This window comes from Pleurodeles waltl, chromosome 7 (assembly GCF_031143425.1).
Source record: "Pleurodeles waltl isolate 20211129_DDA chromosome 7, aPleWal1.hap1.20221129, whole genome shotgun sequence".
Classification (NCBI taxonomy): Eukaryota; Metazoa; Chordata; class Amphibia; order Caudata; family Salamandridae; genus Pleurodeles; species Pleurodeles waltl.
In genome coordinates, this window is record NC_090446.1 from 639,253,101 (window position 1) to 639,269,989 (window position 16,889).

Genomic DNA, 16,889 nt, shown 5'->3' on the forward strand with positions numbered 1-16,889 from the left:
GAGGCCCTCCATGGGCCTGTTAGGGGGTCGCCTCCCAGGGGCTCCTGGTGCGGTGATGGGCGAAGGATGTTTTTTCCCCTTCTGTTGTGGGAGGCCTGTTGCCGTGTCGGGGACCTTGGTGAGGAGGCGGCCGTGCGGGATCGGAGGTGAGGCGAGATGAATCTCGCAGGGTACTGTGGAGCTGATGGGGGTGGGGGCAGAACGATGTTTTTTCTGTATTATGGCGTGCCTGGGCAATCGTTAGAATCAGAGTGCCACAGTGTGGGTGTTGGCTTTCTGTTGTTTTTTCCCGGTTCAGCCCTCTCCTTCCCAGCGCTGGTGTACAGACAGACCTTGTTATTTATGTTACACTTATTTAGCATCAGATATTCTGGGATTTACGTCGTTTCTTAGGGAATGCAACAATCACAGATCATTGTATTTTTTAAGGGTGAATTAAAGGAACGGAGATACGTATAAAACTGCCTTGCTGAGACACGTTGTGTAAATAGTTTGCTTGGTGGGGGTGGAGGGGTCTCTTCCAAGTTATTGTTTTCAATGGCGTTCAGTTGGATTGTAGCCCCAGACGAGGGAAGGGCTGGCTTGGTTTTTATTCCACCGGGCATTTCCCGGTGGGCTGGAGCGATGGGGGCCGGAAAGGACAGCCTAGGGCTGCGGCTAGTGCCTTTGTCTGTTTCCCCAGGTCTTTGTATAAATGGCAGCAGCACAGGGAGGCTCAAGACAGAGAGAAAAAGATGGGAGAAAGAGGCGACTACTGTTACCGTTTTTGCATTTGTAAAGCTTGGGTTCTTAACAGAACTTGTTTGGTTGTGTCATGTTTAAAATGATTGTCTGCGTTGTTATAATGCTCTGTCTGCGATGGTTCTTACACAATATGCCACAGCAGAGGTTTCCTACTCATTTTTAGTGATTTCACTGAGATTATGTACATGTCTTCCGTTTTAAGCTGTATGCAACAAAGTACTGTTTAAGCTTGATATACAAGTTTATAAAACGCCCACCCTGTTTTTGAAACTGAATAAAACTTTAGGCCTTAACTGCATTAAAATAATTTGAACGCGCACAAGGGCTCATGTAGCAGGAAAGATAAAAATTGCTCTCACCTATTTCCTTGAAGGAAAGGTGCATCTTTCTTCGCGGAGAATCTGATGTTGTTCTTGGCCTTTGCGCTCCCGGTCGTTTGTGAGTCACGGGGAAGTGGCAAGCCCCCTCTTTGTTTCGGCTGGTGAAGGAAGGCTTTAGACTCGTGGGTATTGATATCATCCAGATTAAGAAATGCGTCTGGACTGCTCTAACATATTCTTCCTACGGACTAGTGCTTCAAAATACATTGCCTGTACGCACCTTAAATTTTGAACATTTTTGTATCAGCGCTGTTTGGCAGCAGAATTAAGAGAGGTCACTTCTTCCTTCACAAAGTAGCAGGAGTGAAGTAACCTTCGCCACATGGCTTTATCCCGACAATACCTTCTAAAAGTAAGAAAACTACCCGTTTTTGTGGGGGGTGATATCCGTGCTAATGGCGATACTTCTTCACCTAGAAGCAAATATGAATGTAGGTTATGTTTAACAGTAAATTTGGAAATACCTTGAATTAGGCGGCATCACGGTGCATTTTACCAAAAAAGGAAAAAAGATTCAATAATATTTTTGCCCTCAACACTATGATATGGTTGAGCAGTTCAGTAGTGCACACTGCCCACAGAATGGTCAACTGGTTTATGAATCCAGCCAACACACTAAAAATATGTTGACAGAGAGGCAGCCCCGTGAGTGGCAGGAGCGGACAGGCGCTTATACACCCAGTGTTAATTTGTAAGTAAGAACATGCCGGTGCCAAAGGGCTCTCCTCTTAAGCCCGCTGCTGCTACAATTGAATGTGCAGCCACAACATACTGAGGGTTGGCTATGCATTGGGTCGTTTGTCACTCGGATCAACTGTCTCCTACTTGGCCAGTATGTGACTGGGCATCACTTCTGAGGCAAGTGATGTATGACTCACCTTTAATTACAGTAAGTGTGATGAGGACTCGGAGTCCTATTAGTTGGGTCCCAAAAAATTGTTTGTATGGAGTCTTGCACAGCACCAAGACTTCAGAGTGCTACGACTGAGCAAAGTATGATACAGTAGTGGTAACACAATTATCAATTATTTGCTATGGCTTTAAACGTCACAAAAACACTGGTTCACTGATGGCTTTTGCCCAAGGAAGCTGACAGGAGGTGTCATATTTCATGAAACCTATTTGACCAAAAGGCAGGCTCGCCTTGCATGTAGGGACGGTCGAACACCGTTCCACTGCTCAGAGACCATTCATGGATTCATATGCAGTGCTGACTGTTCCTAGATGTTAATCGGTGTGTTGTGTGTACTAGGCATGGTGCACTTACTGCCACTAGGGTGTCCTGTGTATAGATCCTGTGTATAGATCCATGCGCAGCGCTAGGAAGGGTCTTGGGTTAGGTTGGCACTGGGTGTGCTCTTCTCTCATGCATGTGGGTTTATGATGCAGCTGACCTTGTGTAGCAACACTAGCACACCTGTCTTCAGATCGGAAGGATGCGTGTTCCACGGTGCGGGTCATGATGTGGTTTTCATAGTGCTTCACTTATGGTGGTGCATGCCCTCCCATTGAGTGTGCTCTTTTGCGTTTAATTTATGTCTGATGACATCTCTTCTCTTGTAGATCAACAAACAGACACGCTCATCTGTTTTTCGGTAGGGAATCAACTCGCCCAGAACTCATCTTGGTGGACGACAAGTTTGTGTCACTTCTTTTCAGGATCCTTGAAATAATCCACAGCTGTGATACAGTCCGTGTTTACATTGCATTTTAACTCGGTCTTCCTTGCTATAAAAGTATTCTTTTTCGCAAATGTTGTCTCTATACTTTTGAAGTGCAGCATACAAGTCCTTTCCCATCACTTCTTGACGTATGGGTTAGTTCTGGCGGTGGGTGAGTATTCATTGCGAGATATGAGTAAGCACTCTAAAGATGAGTCGAACGCTGTATGAATTCCTCACAAGCCTTGTCACTTTTTATTAAGATGTTCCAACATAATACACATGGGATTAGGGCTACTGAAAGTATGCTCTCACTGCACATGCCTAGCTTGGGTTAGGCATGGTCACCCTCACGCTCCCTGACATTAACAGCTAAACCATTAGAATAAATGAAAGTGGCTTTGTTTCAAATGTCTTATTATACCTTGTACCTCGTGCCTTTCAACACTGTGCAAACTGTAGGACAGTTAATGCCGAAGTGGGGGTCCAATTCTCAGAGCGTTTATTATGGAGCGCCCCTCTTTTTTTGATGCAGACATATCATTGTAGTTTTTTGTTGGTCTGGGAGGTTACAACCCAAACCTGAGGAAAGGACATAGAGCCAATAAATAGTATAAGATTTATAACTGCTGAAACAAGAGGTGGGAGTCTCAAAAGCCTTTAAGGGCTCAAGGACTCGATAGCAGGAGCCCCATAACACCTAGTGTATTTATTATGATGGCCTTCCTGATTCAGTTTGATCGAGGGCTAGGTCACTTCAGGTTGGGGTACTGGGCAGGCACACAAAGTGTCTTTTTAATATAATACAGGCATTTATAGGGATGGCAGGGGCCCCGGGGAAGAAGGTGTGAGTGGGTGAACCATCATACCACTTCATAAACCGCACTTGGTCACAGCGGAATCCTTGCTTAAACGTCTGGTCCTGTTGGGGGATTTTTAAAAAAAATATTGACCAAATATGGTTGCAATCTAGTGGGGTTCCTTAGTGGTTGCGGTATTATACATCAGCTGGTGCGGCATGAGTGCAGCTGAAGAATCTAGGAGGGGCGACCAGTTGGCCCCAGGGGTCCGTCATCCTCAAATGCCACCCTTGTAATAAAAAGACTACCTGAGTTGCTGACAATCATTCGGAGCTAGGGAATGTTGTGGGAACCTTGGTACTTACCACGTGGGGGCATGTGCACAGGAGTTGTGTAAACATGTGCTAATTTGGATAGGCTGGTCAACATACAGGGGAGCTGCTTTTCGGGGTGGCTCGGGCAGCTAGTTCCCCACGAGCCACCGCCTACAGACACCTAGTCTTCATTCATTGTTAGCACCCACTGTGAGGTGTGGGAGAAGGTCATCTCCTCATTCCCGGGAGAACAGAGCTTACATAAAATGATGTAATTGCAATTGACTCACACTGTTTTTATATGTCTACTGATATTTATTTTATCTCGTTTGAAATCCAATCTTTAGGTCACGTGGCTACCGCCAGTGCATTGATCCGGGGTCATGCTGCCATTAGCTGTCGAAGCCAACTTCTGCTCAGAACCACGGTTACAGACGGTGCAGGAAAAACAGACCATTTCTCTTCTAAGGGGGATGTGTATAACGTTCATTTTTTGGATTAGCCTACGGGGCAATAAGTCTGTTTTGAAGCCCGTGATGGCATTAGCTGCAGTCCCACTAACAGAATCTGGGGGGGAGGCCTGGTTGGTCGGGAAACCATCCAGGCCTATGGCAGAGGAGGAGTCATGTTTGGCCACAAAAAGACTGGTAGACAACATTGGCATCAAGAAGATGTGTAGGCGAATTCGGGATAGAATTGGATTGTTTAAGCATTTTTGCTCAATCCGGGGCAGGGGTACTACGATCACTACTGGAAGGCTGGGGACGCCCGCTACCGCGATTGTCCATAGCCAGCCGGGGTACTCCATCACACGGCCCTGGGGATACGGGGGATGGTGGGCTGGTATAGGGACCAGTACATGGCACCAGTTGGCCAAGGCCCACCTCCCAATGGGTGCCAGGGGGAATCCCTGTATTGGGTAGCTCTGGCATGGTTGTTTGGGGGTACAGCTGTTATGCTGGCCCAAGCTCCCTCTGTCTTGAGGGGGCAAGTGAGTTCGCCTTGTAGAAGACAACTTATGGAGAGACCGGCAGGGTCTTGCCCTGGGTCCAAGTCAATTAAGTCAAGTCAATTGAATCAGTCAACAACACAAGGGGCCTGAGGGTGGTCAAGCATGACTCCTTAATTTGATGTAAATTAATGTATTCATGTATTATTTATGGACTATTTGTTAGGAGAATTTATGTATTAGATATGGCCATGTGGCCACTATGCAGTACTTTTACTTATTGTCGTATTTATATGGAAAAACAAAACATTTGTTGTGTTTTTGATTTGTAATAAATACGGCCGGAGAATGTGATATTCTCTAAAACGCAAGAAAATCGTCTTGCATTGGATTCTTCTTGTATAAATTGCCAGATGAATGGTGAATGATTGTATGTCTGGTTGGGATATGACTGGTCTCGCTGCGGTCCCCCACCTGTGGGGTGCTGCGTTGTAATTCATCACACATTTTCTTTCAGACTGTTTATTTCAATGTTGATTGTATACATCAAGCAATGGTTTATTTATTTTTTCATAATAGCAAGCTCTTTTAATTGTTTAGTCAGAACTCAGATGACAACTCAGCCCTGTTGGTTTGTCAATGCTTGTTCAAACTTGAGACCAGGGACCATATTACTGACTGTTTCCCAGGATGCGCAACAGGCCTGTGCATCCATTTTCTGCACCCCGGGGCAGTGGTGTATTACAGAAGGGGCTGTACAGACTTGTATGACTCCTTCTGTAATACAGATACCACAGCACACTTATAGCACTGGCATTATCATAAATGGGCACCGCCTAATTTTAATGTGGCATGACACCATGCAAATGGGCAAACATAGGCGCAGAGGGAAAGAGGCCATCAGAAGGCCCACAGCATGTGTGTCACATAATTGTGGTGCACAGTGTGTCTCATGAAGAAAGCCCTGCGGGAGAGATTAAAGGGGGTCCCATGGGTCCTCATACATACTCTTGCAAGTGGGTGCAGGCGTTTACACCACCCTCCTGCGGGATATCTCTGTCCCCCCTCTGAAGTGTAAGTGGGTGCAGCTTCAAGCAGCCTTCCCGCCTTTCACTAATGTGTTGCCTCCAGGGCAGTCGTGGGTTCCAGTCTCCCTTTCAGGCAGCACGTTACCAGTATCAGGGCATACTGCCCCTGTCTGCGCCTGGCACACCAATTTGAAGGTGGGTTGATGGGCAAACGGGCCATTGCTCTGTACAGGTTCTGTTCCCTTAACTTAAAATGCTAAATTTACCTTGCATGCTCACTCCTGTGTATTTCTATAGTAGACTGACAGAGGTGTGCGCGTGCACCGGGCCTTGAGCATTACTGAAGGATTGAATGAATGAAAGAGTAGAACTGACGCACCGCTCTTAGATACAATCATTTCAATCACAAGTGGAGGCTTACACAATGGTGAACAGGAACTCAGTGTTCGAGAAAGCTAAGATACAGGTTTAGATGATGACTGTCTGTATTTCACAGGGGCACTACTATATTCCAGCCCTGGTCCTTCAGTGTACAATCTAAATCATTGTGGGAGTTGGATTATTAGATTATGTAAATTAAATCATTTCACTAGAGTAGGAAGTTACAATGTGAGGCAAAACGGAACTTCCAGAAATGAAAACAGAATGTTCCATTGTCTAGATAGGGCAGGAAGTGTGGAATGTGGGGCTGGAATATTTTCAGGTTCTGACCCAGCCCATTACCCACACAACTCCCTGAGAGCCATCACTGACACCTTCTCCAGCAGACAGAGCTCATTACACGCAAAGTTGCTACGCGACTGATGCGAGCCAAGGCCCAAGGCCCTGGCAGCATCAGGAGGCATATGCCTAGCAGCAGAGCTCCATGCGTTACCAAGACAACAGACAGGTCTCCAGGTAGTCCGGGAGAGGGCGCCCCCAGGGGAACATGCCAGAATCGCAGGCAGACTGCTGCCAGAGACAAGGTTACTGCCGCGTGACCTTATCCAGGAAGCAGGGCTGGGAGGAATCAGTTGTGGGCAGAAGGGGAACCAGGGCTTGAGATGCTTGGTGATTGTCAGAAGAAGCAATGGACTTTTGTTTAAGTGAGGTCCATAATAAAAAGTGTACTTAAATTAAGATAATGCAGGTTGAGGTAATGCTTGCAACTAAAAGAAGACTTTAAGTCTATTATAATAACCTCATATTTGCTATGACATAGAAAGTGTGATGCTAAAACCTAAGCGGAGGCCGACTAACATAGCTGCATGGTCTTGATGCCGCATCACAACATTTTCTTCCACCTCCCTCACCTTCCAGTCTCCTTAACTCACTCTTGCCGGTTCTTTTTATCCCAGGTTTTTGCAGTCTCACTATGGACAGATTTTGCTGTCCCCTGGAGGCAGGATTGTATTCCATACTTTAACAGACACTTTCCCCTTATAGTGGGACGGCTGTGTTGTCAATTTGAATCCTGCAGTTGTTGCTTGTTGCTTCTTTATCTCAGCTGTGTTTGTCCCTCTCCTGGATCACGGCTCTTTAGGCATGTTTGTGACTGGCTGCTGTTCTGTAGCCCTACACTGTTGATGTCATGGAACTAGTTTATGTTTTTTTTAATCATTAATCTATTGGAGTGTGCATCTTTAATTCAGAGAGTGTTGACACTCAACACTTACATTTTCCATTCTCTCTCCCTTCCCCCTTCCTCTCTCCCCTATCTATGCCCATTGTTGATGCGACATATGGCAGCCTTCGTGACACCCTGGATGTCCCCCTCCAACACTCTTGATGCTCCACGTCTGTTAGTGTCTATAATAAAAGCTTAGAAAGCAATACAAACTTTGCTTACTCTAATTTCAAAATGGCTGCCACACCATGATGATACATGTGTTGCATTGCCATGCTAACCCAAGTTGGGTAATGACACAACAAGTGTTCCTTCATGGTTTTAACACACAGCATAGTACTCAGCTTGTAAGTATACAAAACAAGTGTTTATTGCCTCCTAGGCATTAACATAGGTGCGCAGACATTGGCAAAAGTAAATTGTGCTGCTCGCTGAATACAGTTGAGACTGATTGGCATTGTCAATGCTTGTTGCTTTTGCCACTGGTTTCCTGTCATTCTCCTCCTCCTGTCTTCATTTGCTGCCTTTCTCTCTTCTGCTTTGGGTCAAACTCTGATGATAAAAAATAAGTTCTGGCTGTTAAAAATGGGTTGGGTGCTCAACATTTGGAGCCACCAGATCAAATTAAGCACTGCTTGGGGAATATTGACCAGGACTGGATACACACATGAATGATTCACTGAAATCATTTCTAAGAATCGCTTACTACAAGGCGAGCTACTCCAGGGGCTCAAGTCCAAAAGCAGTTGGGGTGGTCAGTTAAAACTGTACCTTCGTTAAAGAAGCCAGCATACAATCTTATCAAAAATAAAGCTCATGGGGCCAGGTAGGGCCTTGAGGCCAAATGAATGCACCTTGGTTTCTACAGCCCCAGAACAAACCTACTTCCCTGATAACTGTAGAGGCCATCTTTCCACATTTGCATGTAATATGTGGGTGAAAGAATTTCCCGGTTCAATTTTAAATTTCATGTAAATGGATCTTGTAATTCTGTTTCGGGATAAAAACTGAAGGTATTCTCACCAGTAATGAACAGTTGTGAAATGTTGAAGGGTGTCTTTTCTAAACAACATAAAAACCTCTTTGGTAGGCTAACATGGAATCATGACGGGTCTAGTGAGGGTGGTGCTGGTGGGGGGGTTGCATTCACCCCTAGGGAGCTCTGTGCAGATTCTAAACTACAAAGATCCATCCATCCCTCTAGGTCAGCAAAAAGGTACATGACACAGGGTTCCCATATCTTAGAACGGTCAGCTAGCGCAGTGACCACAGCTCCGGAAAAGGCCACAAGGAGTGCTTAGAGACTTGCGATTCCATTCCTAAAGAATCTAGCAGAGATTTGGCTGGATCGCTTCCCTACGAGTTCACAAAAGGACAAGACTCCCATCTCCCTAGAATAGCCTTCCTTCATAAGGCCGGTTGCTGGAGTATAGAGGATCTAAATACAACTCGGTATCTTACAGCTAGAAGAAGGATGCGAGAAGAAGAATTATTTAAAATAAAATGTAAGCAATGACGCCTTCATTTTCCACTTGGGTCAAACCGGGAAGGTCGATATCAAACGAGAAGGCTGGAGCCTTGCCGGAGTTTCAGCGTGTCTGCAAGAGTTAAAGGCACATTAGTGATGTAAAAAAACTTGACGAGCCCCCCTTGCAGTCGCGGCTCACTTCCCTTTTAAGGGGTGGGGTGGGTGCGGCGCAAGTGGGGCATGGGGGGAGATTAACATTTAATAAAATATAGAATTAAAAAAATAAAAATTTACCTCGTCTGTCAAGCTGCACCTCTTTCCCTCGTCGCTCCATTCAGGCACAGGCTCCCAGCCTGCCCTGCGGCCAATCCTGACGCTGCTCAAAGCAGCATTAGGATTGGGTGGGATTGCCCAGGCAGACTAGGAGCCTGTGCAGGCTCTCTCCAGCCTGGCAACTGTATTGCTGGGCTGGAGAGAACCTACTTCCCATGTATGTTTGGCCGGCCCGAGACGGTTGGCGTAGTGCACTCACCGTCGTCATCCCCAATGCCCCAACCCTTTAACAAACAGAACGATAATATACTTGGTTTATTATTTGTTAAAGGTGATTTGCAGAGGCTGAGGCTGGCGGGGAGACTTTCCTCCAACCTAACGGAGGAACCACCCCTGCCCCCTTGCAGAGTACATGGAGGGGTCCCCACTCAGTAGCTATCAGGTCAGGGTAGTATGCTGAGGGTGCCCCCTGGAGCTCGCTCTTCCTCACTGAGGGTGCTGCGGGGGCCTTTGTTACACCACTGATGCACATACAATTATAAAAGAAATTACTTGCATACTGGGTCTTACTCTAAAAATCAGGCATGACTCAGCACTCGTGGATCAATGCTGGACAATCCTGGGCTAAATTGTTAGGCCTGAAACAGATGGGAAAATTCAAAGAGAGACTCACACTTGGTTTATTGCAGCCTAGGTTTGCTGGTTAAGCTTGGAACAACCTTTCTAAGGAGAAGACATCCTGCTTTGCAAATAATTTTGCCCACTATATTTTCCCAAGTGGGTTATTAGCCAAATAATATAGGAGGGAATGTATCAGGCCAAATGGGGAGTCCAACACAAAGTGGTACAAGACAAGGGACCCTACAAAAAGGGCTGGTAGATGAGACACCCACAGAAATAAGTGAGAGGAGTAGACCATCACTCAAGTTGTGAAGAGATGTCATCGCTCCCAGAAAGAAACAAGAGCTAAGGATCTTTCACAGAAATTTGTCAAGATCCATGCTGGTTATTGCTTAATTTTTATTTTGAATCATTCTTCCTCTGACACCCTTCTTACATCTGTAATATGCAGTGTTCTAGACTAAATCCTCTGCTTATACTCCAGCAGCCTGAGTTGTGCTAGGAGGAAAACAGAGCCTCATGGACAACTCAAGACATCACCCCCTCCACAGGCGGATGCAGTCACTCACTTAGGACCTGCTCTAGGGCAGTTCCACTGGTGCAGCTGTACCTGGGGCTGAACTCTGGGGAGAGGGGGGAAGTTGGTGGAGGTTTGTTTAGGCATTACGTGGGTTTAAAAGGACCTGCTGCAGAGTTCCTTGTGTGACAAGCAGTTTTCAGGCAACAATAAAAATTTCAAGATAATTCTGCTGATTAAACTTCCTTCTGTAGAAAGATGAGTTTTGTAGTAGCAGTTTTGACTCTTCATAAAGTAGTGCACAGGGTTATTGTGCCTGCTGCAAAGAACCTGTACAACGCTAATCACCAACCTGTTTTATGTGGATTGCTCAGTAGATAACTGCTTTTGTCACAGAGATCCTTTTGTTAATTGTAGTTCATAAGTCATAACCCTAATTAGCACAGTGACCTATTAACTGTCATTAAAGAGCTGCACGTAAATTTCATGGTATAGGTTAGAATGTTATGTTTTTTACCCAATCTTTTATTATGCTAATTTTGTTAGGAAGGGTTCATTTGGGTAGAAATACATTCTTATTAGAAAAGCTAATCACTCTGGTACGTTTTATATTCTGGGTCTGTGCTTCTCTAGAACAAACACTCTTAAAATGTACTACCTACCAGTATTGGTGACATGTCACCTCTACACCATGCAATCCTCTTTGTCTTATGTAATATTTCCTATTGACTGATTTATACACTTATGAGTCATTGGATCTGTATAATGTGTATGTAATGTAAAGTGCTTTGACACTCTACACTAGTATGAGTAGTGCCATAAAACAAATGAAATTCATGTGAGAGAGGATCTATGGCAGTTGTATTCAAACTTTTTAATGCTGCGCCCGCCCAGTGAAAAAAATCATTTGTCCCCCCCCCCACCCCAGTTTGTGTGAGTGAAATTACTTGAGGGGGGAGACCCTCTATGTTTCCCTTCCCCACATCCCCCTGAGCTGGCCTGCCCATGCAGGTGTCCCCAGTCCTCTTCATATCTCATGACTATAAATTTTGCCTTGAACTTTCACTTCAAAAATACTAGTTAGAAATGTCTTTAAATTAATATGCTTGTATGTGGTTCACAGAAATCAGTATTACAGAAAGGGTCTGCACAGGAGTCTTCATCCTCTTCAGTAATACTAAAGTGCCCCGGGGGCCCAGTAGGTGGATGCACATGACCATTTTGCCCTCGGGGCACTTTGTGTAATATAACCCCAGGCTTACTATTATTAATGCAATAGAATACTGTGTGAAAAAGTGAGTGCTGGATTATATGAAAGATAGAAATGTGTGCAGTGCCAGATTTACCAAGAGTTGGCCCCGGTGATGTAATTGTGGATAATGTGTTAGAAATGTCTGGTTTGTGCAACACCCAACCTTGCACTATGGCGAAAATTAAGCTAGTGGTGTCTAACTTAATATCTGTACAATGACACACCCCCTTTGCATACATTAGGATTTACTGGTACCGTTTTGGAACAAGGGTCAATGTTTAGCATTAAAAAAAGCTTTATTGTAAGAAAGTTTCTTGCTTTGCACCAGTTTATGTTTATGGTTATGTAAGCACCCGCACAAATGTCTAACTGATCTTGGCATAAGTGTTATGTCTATGAACTGATTCTTTACTTCACAACAGAAATTCTGGCATTCAAAGTCTTTCTTCAGACCTTTTGAGAAAAAGCACATTTTGGCCACCAAGTACCATGTCCCAGGCTGACAATCATTGTAGTGTCTGAAAAGTGTACTTGAGGGTAATTTCTTTTTTTTGAAAAGTTGCACTACTAATCCCCATATAGTGTTGATTAATTTCCGTTTTTGGATCTCTTATTTCATTGTTGAATGTATAGGGAGAAACTCGATACAGTGAATAAATATATAAATGTATTCGCGGTCATGTAGCTTGTGACAATTTTTGATACCAAGGAAGAATAGGTTTATGGATTCCTTCGAGGGAGCCATTGTTGTCTCAGCTTACTAGTTGTCCTAGTTCCCATGTATACAAGGATGCCCAATAATGAATTGTTAGGCAGTAGGGACAGGGCAGCAATCTACTTCTTTTTCCAAGTGCCACACAATGCACTTAGAAACTAATGCCCAAGGGAGGATCCTAAGAGATTGCTGAATAAGAAGACCCTTTTTCTGTGTCATAGTCCTGTAGTTCAAGTCAATGGCATGGATGCCAGTGACAACCCAAACTCGACAAAATACACAGGATGTAACAGTCAAACAGGCCCTAGGTCGTCCTTCAGAAAGAATGTGTAGTGACATCTGTGTTCCATGTACATCTACACAAAAAGTAGTGCAAGCACCTTTGTAGGCTTTTAGCTGTGTGTGTAGGTGGGCCTCCCTGACAGGAAAATGGGATAGGCTAGAATCCCGAGACTGGAACGCCAAACTTCAATATGGAGTGATGGCATGTCCAAAACGGCACAAGATCAAAGTTCAGCCGTAAATAGACAACAAGGAGGACAAAGGAGAGAGAACCCTGTAATGCAAAATAACCTAAGTGTGTAGGAAATTAGGAACATTTGAAAGCAGGAGTGGAAAAAGGCTCTGCCAACCCTTGCTGTTTAAGCATGAGCAGTTGCTTATCCACCTCGAGGACTAAGAGGAGCTAAGATTCACATTAGATGTTCTCCTTCTACTAATGAAAAAGAGACAAAATAGGAGGTTACGAATCCTATCCCTTGGAAGCCAAATTGCTCCTCCAAATTAAAATTTTAGCCCATTACAGGTAGGGGTGGGTGAAACTCACGGAATTTCACTTTGTGGAAATCCACAGAATTATATCAAATCTCCATGAGATTCAATGGAGTTCTGTGAATAGCAGGCATGCCTCCTCCGCTCTGGCGGTGAAGCGTCGTACCCACCTCCACCCCCAGCAGCAGCAGCAGCTGCAAAGCTTTTGCTGCAGAACGATAATAAACTGTGTTTGTTATCATTTTGTAGTAAAAGAGTGGGGCCACGGGCTATGATGGGAACGAGAGGGGATGCTCAGTACTCCCCCCTCAGTGCGCATGTATGTTTGGCCGGCCGTCTTGGGCCGGCCAACCACATATGCGTACTGGGCTCTTTCCAGCCCAACAACACAGTTGCTGGGCTGGAGAGAGCTAGCCCAGGCTCCCAGTCTGCCTGGGAGCACCCTGGCTGGGCGTTGGTAGCATGTTCCATGCTGAAAAATCAGTGCAAAAGACACCAGAAGGTGCAGAGGAGGGCACAGCCATTCACATTGATTTTCCTGCCACTCTAGCAGAAAATCTACTCAAGAAACAACCTTCTGACAATGACCAACTGCTTTAGAAAATATTGCCGTAAGACCTCCTAGGGACTGGAAATCGCACGTGGGGATGCCAAATCTAGCTGGTACTTGGTCGTGTATTTCTAGAGCCTTGCAGGAGAAAAAATTCAAATTCTGCTATACTGAGGGGCATATTTATACTCTGTTTGCACCAAATTATAGTCATTTTTTTTACTCTAATTCAGGGCAAAAATAACTCCATATTTATACTTTGGTCCTAGACCCGTCTAATGCCAAATTCATGCAGTTAAAGTCATTTTTTGGAAGTGGAAGCCTACCTTGCCTTAATGAGATGCAAGGTAGGCGTTCCCGTGCAAAAAATGACTCTGGCCTTAACGCCATATTTATACTCCTGTGCAAAAATGGTGCAAGGGAGGGAGGAGGGGTCAGAAAATGGTACAAAGCTTGCTTTGCCCATTTTGTAACGCCTGGGTCAGGGCAGGCGTTAGGGGACCTCTGGGCCTATTTCCATGGTGGAACACCATGCAATAAGCCCACAGGTGCCCTCCCCAGGCCCCAGGGACAACCCCACCAGAGGGACAGCGAAGGATGGGGGACCCCATCCCAGGTAAGTACAGGTAAGTATTTTATTTTATTTTTTTAAGTGCCATTAGGGTCCCTGAAATGCCCCCCCGCCCCCCCCCCCTCACATGGCACTGGGTGCATTGGCCATGCCCAGGAGACCCTGGTCCCCTGTGCTGGCCATTGGGGTAGTGGACATGACTCCTGCCTTTTCTAAGACAGGAGTCATATGGTATGGATGGTTTTGCGTCAGGAAATGACTTTAGGCAGGTTAGAGTCATTTTTTTACTCTAACCTGCCTAAGGTCATTTTTGGTGCTAAACCCTCTTCTTCCATACTGCCAGCCCAACCCTACTAAAGTCATTTTTTTCACGCTAGCCTATCCTTTGCACCGGCTTGCACTATTCCATAAATATGGTGCCCAGCTGGTGCACAGAAATGGTGCAAGCGGGTGCTAAACTTTTTGGTGTAAAACTGATTTGGTGCAGTTTTGCACCAAAAAGTATAAATCAGGGCCTGAGATTGGAAGTATTTGCCAGGAACTGCACATTAAAAGAGTAACGTGGAGTCGCCAACTCCTGCCAATTCTGTGAGCGGAATGAAATTTTACCCCGGGGCCCAATTACAGGCATCATATTGTCACAAGTAATCCACAAGGAATTATCCGCAGTCTTGCCTGGGGGCAGAGCATTTCAACCCTGATCAAAGTGTCGTTAAAGCTCTGGGGAACCACAAAGTCACCACAGACTCTGGACCAGTGGACTGTGTTCTATCCACTATCAAGTTCACCCACAATTTTACTACGTTTTATTAGGCCTTGTTTACATATACAATACAAAATGAAATGTCGAATGCCTCGGTTTTGCAGTTCATGCTGCGTTAACGAAGGTTTATTAAGCTTAGGAGAGACTGAAGCCCATACTGAACCAATATCAATGCGACATTCCAGCATATTATGTGTACATTGTGCGTTGCGCGCTGTACAGTACCTCCAAGACGCGTCCACTGATGTATCGGTCGCAGGTCTCACACTTAATCCCAAACTGGGAGTGATAATCCGATTCACAGTAGGGCACACCGTCCCTGCAGAGAGCACAGAGGCAGGGTTGAGCAAGGAAGCAAAGCATTTCACACGCAACAAAAGATCAGACGACAGACCAGCGGCTGCTGCTGTGCGGGCCGCTTTCAAGCCGCTGAGTATTTTACGAGCAGCGCACTGCTCGCTTTAACAGTTCTATCCTTTATAGGGGCGACGCTATCGATAGTGCAGAAGGTGCCGTGGCACCGGGACCCAAGGGCGAGAGCAACCCGCTGAACCTCAATTAAAGGCCGTGTTTTACAACCCAATAACGGTTTTGAGGGGACTCATTTTCTTTGCTTGCACTAAGGCCATTTTGCTTTAATACGTCACTGCTCCTGTATGTGCGTGTTTACCTTCAGCAGCCCCTCAGAGGGTCTAGGACCCTGATATTCATGTTTTCTATCGATGTTTTGACTGCTGCTGTGCATTAACAACTATCTGACTGAAAACGCCTGTCGTGTTAATGAACGGTCCTATTGCTTAACAAAGGTGGCATTGGCCCGTTTGCAAGCAATGAAAATGCCCCCCCTACTTCCTGAATATGTATAAAAATATACTCATAATGCGGGACCAGTGAACCCATCATACCCTTAGGCCCCTGTGTCACTGCACCTGCTGCACTAATGATACCCAATCACTTGAAACGGTTAACGACCTTTAAGAAGGCAACATGGATATCTCTACACATTCTTGGAGGGTTCAAGGTGAATCTGCACCCAGAGAGAGACCGGTTTGTATTTCCTCAGTGTGACCTGACTGGACAGCGAGGCTACCTACACCGAGTGCGACTCCATTTATGACTAAAGGGGTCTGGGATGGACCGGCAATGAGACTGCCTTCAACTGGGGCAATTCCCCTGATGCATGAGAGCAGCAGTGTCGGCTCCTTCACTATGACGGAGGAGCATCGCCCCCTCTCCCCCACCAGCAGCTGCAAACCTTTTACAATAAAACGATAATAAACTATGTTTATTATCGTTTTATTGTAAAAAAGGGTGGGGCCATTGGGCAGGACAGGGACGGAGGGGGATTGCACAGCACTCCCCTCAGTGTGCATGTATGTTTGGCTGGCTGTCTCGGGCCGGCCATACATACATGCGCACTGAGCTCTCTCCAACCCGGCACTTTGTTGCTGGGTTGGAGACAGCAGGCAGACGCTCCCAGTCTGCCTCGGAGCGCCAAGCCAGGGCGCTCTGGCCAATGCTTTCCCTGCTTTAATGCTGCCAGCAGCATGAAAGCAGCATTAGGATTGGCCACAGGGCAGCCTGGGAGCCTATGTCTGCTAGTGAAGCCAGAGGAGCGGAGCAGCATGGTGCGATAAGGTACGTTTTTTTTAAATTAAAAAATGTAATGTGTTTTGTGTCAGCGCTCCGCACTGCATGTGCAAGTGGTGAGTAGGGCTTTAAGTGTAGGGTGACCAGAATTTTAAAGCAAGAAAACAGAACATTTCCTAAAAATTAATATAGGACTTCAATTTTACTTCAACCAAGCGCTCAGAACGACAGCACTTATCAGCTTAGACGTACAAAATAAGCACTAAGAACGTAAATAAAATGCAATTTTTAAAGCCAGTACTCTATGTTAATTAGA

The 16,889-nt window shown here is 45.5% G+C and overlaps 1 protein-coding gene across 1 annotated transcript in view; it reads right to left on the reverse strand.

Annotated features, from left to right (window-relative positions):
* The window catches only part of ABLIM3 (actin binding LIM protein family member 3), a 422,843-nt gene that overhangs the window by 122,815 nt on the left and 283,139 nt on the right, over nucleotides 1-16,889 (reverse strand). The window contains exon 6 of the mRNA XM_069244632.1: nucleotides 15,209-15,302. Within this exon, the coding sequence (XP_069100733.1) occupies nucleotides 15,209-15,302 (94 nt within the window). The remainder of the gene's footprint in view (nucleotides 1-15,208; nucleotides 15,303-16,889) is intronic.